The sequence below is a fragment of the Alosa pseudoharengus genome, unplaced genomic scaffold (genome assembly GCF_046254945.1).
Source record: "Alosa pseudoharengus isolate Yale_2024_CS ecotype anadromous, Long Island Sound unplaced genomic scaffold, YU_APseudo_1.1 YU_APseudo_1.1_scf_15, whole genome shotgun sequence".
NCBI classification, from domain to species: domain Eukaryota; kingdom Metazoa; phylum Chordata; class Actinopteri; order Clupeiformes; family Clupeidae; genus Alosa; species Alosa pseudoharengus.
Window position 1 is genome coordinate 36,109,126 of NW_027468620.1, and position 10,000 is coordinate 36,119,125.

A 10,000-nucleotide genomic window follows, 5' to 3' on the forward strand; every position below is an offset into this window, starting at 1 on the left:
TCCACTCTTAGGTACGCTGCCATCATTCACATACATGCACTAATGGCTCCTCTCTTTTTTACCCCCCTCCCACACACACACACACACACACACACACACACACACACACACACACACACACACACATCTAAACAGAGCTCCTGAGGAAGTCGGCGGAACACACACTGGTGGACATGGTACAGCTGCTTTTCTCCAGGTAAGAACAAAGTGATGAGAGGGAGAGAGAGAGAGAGAGTGGGGGAGAGAGAGGGAGAGAGGGATTAGGATGTGGTGGATGGGGGAGGAGTGGATGAGAGAGAGCGGAAGGGAGTTTAGTTTTAGAGAGAGAGCACAGCTGTGTGTGTGTGTGTGTGTGTGTGTGTGTGTGTGTAAACTCCCAGCATGCGTAGATAGGGAGATAGGATTCAGAGCGGAGTGGTGAGACAGGGCAAGAGGTGGGGGGGCCGTGTCCTTATTGTCCTGCCGGTTTTAATCAATGGCCTGTAACATGAGTCTCCGCAGGTTAAATCTGCCCTGCAGGGTTGAATTACTCCCCATTAGACACCCGCAATTAGCAGATTACTCCTCTCTCCCCCTCCGCTCCACTCCGCTCACTACCCACAATCCACCTGGACTGGACCACAGCCACAGGGGTGGGGTTTACAGCTGAAGCAGCCAATCCCAGGCCACACTCTGGGCTAGTTGGACCAATGAGGGATAACAGAATACAAAGAGAATGTGCTGAGTTGGGTTTATTGCAAAGCACCAGTTAAAAAGGCAGTACGCAACAATCAGCCGTGTTTTTAGAATATACTATCAGTCAAAAGTCAGCCGTGTATAAGCCGTGTTTTTATTATATATATATATATATATATATATATACACACACACACACACTCTACTGGTCAAAAGTTCCACTCCATTATAGACAGAATACCGGCTGAGATCAGTTGCATTGTTTTTTTTAATCAGGGCAGCAGTTTTCGGATTACATTATGTGCTAACATGATTGCAAAAGGGTTCCGCAATGTTTTCTCAGTTAGCCTTTTAAAATTATATAAGATTAGTGAACAGAATGTGCCTTGATTGTGATAATGGGCAATGTAGATATTGCATTTAAGATCAGCAGTTCTACAACAGTCATTTACAACATTAATGATGAAAACAAGGACATTTGTAATTTGTAATGTCTCCTCCGGACAATTGCCTGTTAAGGTGTCCATGACTTATATTTAATTTATATGAATTACTGTAAACCACCTTCTGTAAACCAACTGCATACTACTGTCTACACTGCACTATATAACCTGTCCTGTCTATGCACCACCTGTCTATACTTTGTATATCACATTGCACTTTTCTGCTTTTTTGCACTTCTGGTTCTACGCAAACTGCATTTCGTTGTCTTTGTTCTTGTATTCTGCACAATGACAATAAAGTTGAATCTAATTTCTAAGTGACTCCAAACTTTTGAACGGTAGTGTGTATATATAGAGATATACACCCTACATTTATATATATAAATGACTAGAGCTGGTATCATCTACAAATTGATTAATTCATGGTATGTGGTGATGTGAAAGGCAGACAAAGCCACATGTCATCTCAGTTAGCTCTCTTGTCTGACATGCATGTAAAACCCGCACTAACTGTGCTGTTGGATATGCAGACAAGCCTTTAACCTGCGCTAACTGCTGTTAGACATGCTAACTGCTGTTGGACATGCTAACTGCTGTTGGACATGCTAACTGCTGTTAGACATGCTAACTGCTGTTGGACATGCTAACTGTGCTGTTGGCCATGCAGACAAGCCTTTAACCCACGCTAACTGCTGTTGGACATGCTAACTGCTGTTGGACATGCAGACAAGCCTTTAACCCGCGCTAACTGCTGTTGGAATTGCTAACTGCTGTTGGACATGCTAACTGCTGTTGGACATGCAGACAAGCCTTTAACCCGCGCTAACTGCTGTTGGACATGCTAACTGCTGTTGGACATGCTAACTGCTGTTGGCCATGCAGACAAACCTGTTGGGACCTAAATAATAGCAACCTTTGAATAGCAAAAGTAAAGATTAAAACATCATAAGTTAGTCCACTTGAAGTTAACTTTTTACATTTTAATAGCATTCATATTTTAAAACCGGTGCACATATTTGCAATAGATATGTAGTAATGGAGATATTTAGCCTCATCTGTGTGCGTGCGTGCGTGCGTGCTTGCTTGCTTGCGTGTGTGTGTGTGTGTGTGTGCATATTATCTTCCCCTGGTCTTCTCTCGTTGAGTTGAATATAATATTAAAGTCTTTCTCGTTGGTGTCTTGCCCAACCCCCTCCTGTTCATAGCTCCTTCATAATAAAGGTGTGAAAGTAATGAAGAGCCTGTGTGTGTGTGTGTGTGTGTGTGTGTGTGTGTGTGTGTGTGTCATTGTTTCTGTGTGTGCGTTAAATGAAGAGTTGATGGGGTGAAGAGCTTAGAGGGCTGCTTAAACTGCTGTGGAGAGTATTAGCCATGTTAATCTGCTAGATCCACAGATCATCCAATAACGCAACGCACAAGACACCACTCAATTACTGCCCAGTTATCAGGACCTCCTGACATCTCTCTCTGTGTGTGTGTGTGCGTGTGCGTGTGCGTGTGCGCGCCTGCCTGCCTCTCTGCCTCTTTGTCTGTCTGTCTGTCTGTCTGTCTGTCTGTCTGTGTGTGTGTGCGCGCGCCTCTGTCTCTGTCTCTGTCTGTGTCTGTGTCTGTGTGTGTGTGTGTGTGTGTGTGTGTGTGTGTCTGTGTGTGTGTGTGTGTGTGTGCGCGCGCCTCTTTCTCTGTCTGTGTGTGAGCGTGCGTCTCAAAGCCCTAGTGTCCACACCCGCCCCCCCGTGCTGGGCTGCTAGTTTGTGTGAACAAGTCACATCAGCTGCTCCTTCCCACAAGCTGGGGTCAAAGGTCAGGGTTGGAGGGTCACTGGCCTCCAGCAACAGAGATGTCAGCCCTCTGACACCTCTTAGCCCCCTGCACCTCCGCCGCGTCGCCTGTCCAAATTAATTTGCTCCAGCACCTCCGCCGCGTCGCCTGTCCAAATTAATTTGCTCCAGCGCTGTTTGTTTGTTTGTGCGGCTGTGTGCTGGCTTTTGTTTACTGCCAGCTGTTTCCCCCATTCTCTCTGTAAAGCTCCAAAGCTGGGAGGCTGTGGTGACAAAACGCTCCCAAATGAAACTCCCCCAAGCCCCGTGGTGAAGAGACGCGTCTTAGCCACCATTAAGTCCACAAGCAAAGTGTCACACCTGCAATCACACTCTCACACATCAACGTTCAACGCGTTAAGCTGCATTTCTATGGGAATCACACCGGGGCCAGACAGGGCTGAAAGAGCTGAACACAGAGCCCACAGCACTATCAGCAATGTCGTCCACCGCACAGCATACAGCCAGGGCCTCTTACACCACTCTCTGGTGTTCCTTTGGCATACTTTGCGTATCGTTGATGTTAAGTGTCATCGACACTTACAGTATAGCGTTGCCTAGCAATACTAGTTTTCATACATGACATTACCTACGATTACACTCAGTAGGCTAAACATCACAACTGGTGCTGCGCAGCGCCGATAGCTCATCATGACTTGGTGAACAGTGTTTTTCTTATGTGTTTTCTCAATGCATTCTAGCTACTGTCAGTGACTTGTGGTGCCAGCCAACAACTAATGTGAATCGCAAACTATATAACCAAAGGAAGTAAAGGATATTATTTGCACCTGCGTTCACCAAATAAAGGACTGGACTGCACCCTTTACAAACCGTAATTTTTTTTATTAGTTTTACAGTTGAAAACTGAATTGTGCTCAAGAATGCTTTACTCACGCGACTGCTTCGGAGAATGCATAGACTGTATGAAATAGAGAATTCTATATTCTATAAAATAGTGAATTGTGAAGCATCTGCACCCCCACGGCGACATCTGCTTGCCTGGCATATGCACTACAGCGCTTTCTGACGATTTCAGTTCTTCGTGTGGATGCAACTTTTTTTTTTTTTTTTTACCGGAGGCGTAAAAGGTATGAAAGCAGTAAGAAAAAATATACCCGATAATTTCGTGTGGACGCGGCCTAAGACTAGCAGCTAGCTATGTTACAGACCTGTTAAACCTTGAAAGAAGACTTGTTGGCCCTGCTAGGAGCTCTCTGAGCTCTCATATGGTCGGCACTGCCAGGAGCTCTCCTACATGCTAACTGGCGATGTGGCCGGCAATGTTGTGCTGTAAAAGATTTTGTGTTTCTACCCAGAACTTTGTAGTGTCCTGGATTGCAGGTGGGAAGGACACATGTGTTGCCCTGTCCTTCACACACACCCTCACATGTGTTGCCCTGTCCTTCACACACACCCTCACATGTGTTGCCCTGTCCTTCACATACACCCAGCAGCACATGCCATCAACATGAATGTGAAGATGATTCCAGAGCTGGTTTTCTGATAAAGGCATAGTTCAAAAAGCTGCATAGTGCAAAGTGTTGCATGCACCCCAGTGTATGGTTGTGTGGTTGATGTTGCGGTTGTCTCTTTGCTCTTAGATTACCCCAGTTTAAGGAGGAGGCCAAGAGCTTCGTCGGGACCAACATGAAGAAGGTAACAACACATGACCCTCCAGGAACCCCAACCGGCTCCACTCACACACACCTCCACTCATCTGTTTGTTCTTTTCTTTTTTGCTGCCCTATCCCTCTCCTCTTCCCGCCCCCTCTCAGCCACCTGCCAACCCCTCCTTTAGCTGTCCTGTCAGTCATCCTAATGCTCTGCTGCCATTGGCTGAACCCGCTGTCCATCATAAGATGCTGTTTTTTTCATTGGTAGTTGTAGTGCATCAGTGTTGTAGTGCAGACAGCGCCCCCCTGAGGCAGGGCTTTGTGTAGACACTGGGGCGGCCTAGGGCTGAGGGGCGTTCAAATTTGGCAAATGTTCCACGCAAGCACCTTTTCTTTGAACTTTTGCATTTGCACGTTTTCTGTAAACATTCCAAATTGTTCTATTTAAATGGTAACCCCTTAGTCTTCCCATGTTTGTAAACAAAAAGTGTTTGATATTTTGAGCGTACCTCTGATCTGACCTCAGGGAAATCTGCGTTCCAGACGTGGCCTCATGTCTAGACGCCCCCCCCCCCCCCCCCACACACACACACACCCCCCCTCACACACACACACACCACCCCCCACCCCCCCCTCTCACTCCACTCCCTCTGTGCCCGCCTCCTTCCAGATCCCAGGCTGTCTCCTGGAGCCTCACGATGTGATTGGTGCAGAGCAGCTTAAGCCCACCAATCAGACAGGCCTAGAGAGGGTACTGCTCACGTGCACTGGGCTTGGGCTGCTGGTCCCTGGTCGCTAGGTGACCGGTCCACTGCTAATGCATTGAAATACTATGGGTAGCATGGCTGCTGGTCGCTAGGTGACCGGTCCACTGCTAATGCATTGAAATACTATGGGTAGCATGGCTGCTGGTCCCTGGGGAAGGATGCATGCTGCTGGGGTGGGGGGGGGGTGGGTGAATCTGTGCTGCAGTGTTTTTCAAAAGTCCACAACATTCCTAACCTACTTACAACCTCTGTTGTTCACTCCATTGGAAAAGTAGCAGGACTTCAAAATGCCTCGTTTCCTTCATCTCTAGAGGGTTAACGTCTTAGATTGTAGCACTGGCCCAGCTTTGATATGGCCTTGGTTTAGGACTAGTCCAGCTCAATCTGGCCTTGGTTTAGGACTAGTCCAGCTCAATCTGGCCTTGGTGTAGACTACTAAACTAGACTGTCCCTAATCGGGCTCAGATTCGTCAGATCAAAATGATGAGCTGTTCACACTCCACAAGCTGTGCGATGGAGGCTGGAATATTGAATATGTTTAACACACATTCTGCTGGAATATTGAATATGTTTAAGACACATTCTGCTTAGCTGTGCGATGGAGGCTGGAATATTGAATATGTTTAACACACATTCTGCTGGAATATTGAATATGTTTAAGACACATTCTGCTTAGCTGTGCGATGGAGGCTGGAATATTGAATATGTTTAAAGCAACACCAAAGAGTTTTTTGTACCTTAAAATAATGTTTCCAAAATTGTTTCCGTGGTTCATCAACTCGTAACAGGGTGAACGGCACTTCTGCATTCGCTTCGCGGCCCTCTATCGGCTATAACCGCACTATGTAAGTTTGCCAGATCGGGTAGCGGATCTGTAGTTCGATGGAATGAGACATAAGAAACTACAAATTTGACTTGCATGATGTCGCAATACATCGTACTTTCATAAAATCATGCAACATATTCTACCTTGTCTATGGACATCGTTATTTGCAAAGCTGGTGCTGGATAAACAAATAGCGTGCGTGCGACAGAGGAAAAGTGCCTTGGTGTTGCTTTAACACACATTCTGCTTAGTTTCCCATGCAATGCACATTATGCTAACTGAAGATGCATGTCTCAACTAACCGATATGGAGTGGACTTGCATGTCTATTAAAAGTGTATGTTAGCGGGTCACCACACAGGTCCAGTCCACCCCTACCTCTGACGTGTGGTGTAGATGCTAAATCATTTCCAGACATGGATGGCTGTGTTTTTAGAAGCGGCCTGACCGCTTAGCACTGCAGACCATGGTGGCATTTGGTAGCTGTTGACCCCAGCAGGGGATCCTGAGAGATAGCTCTGGTCTTTTCTGACTGACTTGTGAATGTAAAGGCAATAAGCTCAGGTATGCGGAGGGAAAGTGGTGGCCATCACATTGTTAATAAATGTATGAAGGAGAGTTGACTAAGGCTTAGGAGGTATTACTGATGTGAGCAGAAGAGATCAGTAGCTACTGCTTTGTGTGGACAGTATAAAAGAAGCATGTTTGAGTGTGTGTGTGTGTGTGTGTGTGTGTTCGTGTTCATCTTTTCACTCTAGTAGTCCGTATTCTGTGTGTATTCATTTCTGTGGTTAGAGTCTCATCATGTTGGGAGGTGGGGAGCACTCCATGGTGTTTGTGTGTGAGTGAGAGCGAGAGAGTGAGTGTGTGTGTGTGTCTTTCTGTGGGAGCTGCATGATGTGTGTGTATGTGCATCAGTGTGTGTATTGTGTGTGCAGCACGGTGTGCATGGTCTTTCTGTGTACGAGTCGCATGATGGAATAGTGTGTGTGTGTGTGTCTCTGTGTGTGTATGTGTGTACACCCTGTGGTTATGCTTGAAGCAGTGTGTGTGTGTGCACATACTGGTGTGTGTGTAACACGTATCCCTTCACTAATCCTACCGCCTGCCCCTTCTTTCCTGAGGCTTACAATATCTTATGGAAAAACAAACGTGTGCAGGTAAGAAGCCCTCGCTAAAGTCACAGACCAGAGACTTTTCTCCCCTCTCTCTCCCTCCCTCTCTCTCTCTCCCCCTCTCTCTCTTTCACTCTCCCTCTCTTCCTCTCTCACTCTCTCTCACTCTACCCCTCTCTCTCTCTCTCTCTCTCTCTCTCTCTCTCTCACTGTCCCCCTCTCTTCCTTCTTTAGACTGCTAATACAGAAACATTCTTAGTGTTCTTCAATATCACCACTGCATGAGGAAACGGGTGGTAGTTAGTGGATTTGTGAACGTAGACAGGTGACATAAATGTGCTCAATCTAAATGGCAGCATTTTTTTTTAAAAAGCCTTGGAATGCATTGCAAACCTCCCTCCAGTCCAGCTCCCATTTAGTTATATTCTCCTAGTCAGTCTCTCTCTCTCTCTCTCTTTCTGTTTCTCTCCATATTTCTCTAGAACCCCCCCCACACACACACACACACACACACACACACACACACACACACACACACACACACACACACACTCTCTCACACACACACACACACACACTCACACACACACACACACACACACACACACACACACACACACACGGACTCTGGGCCGATGCCACGCTGGCTCCACCACTGTGTGCAGCTTTGGCATTGAAACCTTGAAATCACAACTAAGTGAAACCTGAAGAAGGGTTGAGGGCTATCCTATGTCCAGTGGCTATTTGGCCGCGCCCCAGGCCTGTTGTACTCAGACTGTGTTTATCAGTGATGTTGCCAAGCAGTGCAACGCAGTCTTCCCAGAGCTCCCTGCCCTGTCATCACCAACACGGGGCCACACTATGGTAGTGGCTAAGGAGCCAAGCAAGCACACACTAGCCCGGTCATCACCAACACTATGGTAGTGGCTAAGGAGCCAAGCAAGCACACACTAGCCCTGTCATCACCAACACTATGGTAGTGGCTAAGGAGCCAAGCAAGCACACACTAGCCCGGTCATCACCAACACTATGGTAGTGGCTAAGGAGCCAAGCAAGCACACACTAGCCCGGTCATCACCAACACTATGGTAGTGGCTAAGGAGCCAAGCAAGCACACACTAGCCCGGTCATCACCAACACTATGGTAGTGGCTAAGGAGCCAAGCAAGCACACACTAGCCCGGTCATCACCAACACTATGGTAGTGGCTAAGGAGCCAAGCAAGCACACACTAGCCCGGTCATCACCAACACTATGGTAGTGGCTAAGGAGCCAAGCAAGCACACACTAGCCCGGTCATCACCAACACTATGGTAGTGGCTAAGGAGCCAAGCAAGCACACACTAGCTCGGTCATCACCAACACTATGGTAGTGGCTAAGGAGCCAAGCAAGCACGCACTAGCCTTGCTATTAATTGACATCTGTTAGTTGCTTTGGATAAATTTCAATTCAATAAAATAAAACCCTCATCTATCCCATAGAATGCCAATGTCAATGTATTTATACAGCTTATTTTAAAATATAAACATGAATAAAATGTATTTGAAAAAGAAAATGTATACAAGAAATGAAAGTGAAGAGAATAAAATACAAAATAGCAAATAAACTAGACATGTTTAGGGGCCCTGAATGAACCAAACTAAAATGTATTTTGGATATGCTTAGCATGATAACGAGTTTGAACGTTCGTTGGGGAGCAAAAAAATGCCTGTTTTTTTAGCCGATGCTTCCAAAATGCTAACACTGGTAGCGATAGGGCATGTTTTTGATGGTAAAAAGATTGCTACTGTAATTTTAAACCTTTTTATGAGGCTCAAAGTAGCCCGTAATTTCTTTGGTAGTATAATGAGGTTCCTAACATATAAAACGAGGCATTGACAACTTTGTAAATGTACAAATAGTTTATTAAAATGGACTGTATACAAACAATACCTTGAGATGTTTGCAGGTCGGCGCTATCTTGAAACGGAAGTAGCTACTTCTCATTTATTTCCGTCAAAAACACGGGAGATCTGTGTTGTAGGGATGCATCGGATAAGCGTTTTTTGCTCCCCAACGAACGTTCAAACTCCATTATCCATTTTAACACCGGATTTCCCCTTTAAAGTAGTTAGTTATGGAGTAGTTATGGAGGATCAGATCGCTTATGTGTCTATTGAAGTCAAAAGAAAACATCACTCATTAGTCCTTTCCTATCAAACTCATTTTAGTATATGGACTCCCAGCATGCATTCACCACAAGTGGCCGATATAAGCAGGGTAAACCCTTAACTGAGCAGAGAGAGACTGATGGATACACTGTTTTAGAGTCGGTTTAGAGAGAGTAGGCTATTGAAGCTGAAACACACACATTAGACTGTTTCAGGGTCGGTTTAGAGATAGTAGGCTATTGAAGCTGAAACACACACATTAGACTGTTTTAGAGTCGGTTTAGAGAGAGTAGGCTATTGAAGCTGAAACACACACATTAGACTGTTTCAGGGTCGGTTTAGAGAGAGTAGGCTATTGAAGCTGAAACACACACATTAGACTGTTTCAGGGTCGGTTTAGAGAGAGTAGGCTATTGAAGCTGAAACACACACATTAGACTGTTTCAGGGTCGGTTTAGAGAGAGTAGGCGATTGAAGCTGAAACACACACATTAGACTGTTTCAGGGTCGGTTTAGAGAGAGTAGGCTATTGAAGCTGAAACACACACATTAGACTGTTTCAGGGTCGGTTTAGAGAGAGTAGGCTATTGAAGCT

The 10,000-nt window shown here is 45.9% G+C and overlaps 1 protein-coding gene across 6 annotated transcripts in view; it reads left to right on the top strand.

The window, feature by feature from the left end:
- gbf1 (golgi brefeldin A resistant guanine nucleotide exchange factor 1) overlaps nucleotides 1-10,000 on the top strand; it is a 117,083-nt gene that overhangs the window by 63,019 nt on the left and 44,064 nt on the right. For all 6 annotated transcript variants that reach the window (XM_076286319.1, XM_076286321.1, XM_076286320.1 and 3 more), the window contains exons 7-8: nucleotides 136-196; nucleotides 4,537-4,591. In XM_076286319.1, the coding sequence (XP_076142434.1) occupies nucleotides 136-196; nucleotides 4,537-4,591 (116 nt within the window). The remainder of the gene's footprint in view (nucleotides 1-135; nucleotides 197-4,536; nucleotides 4,592-10,000) is intronic.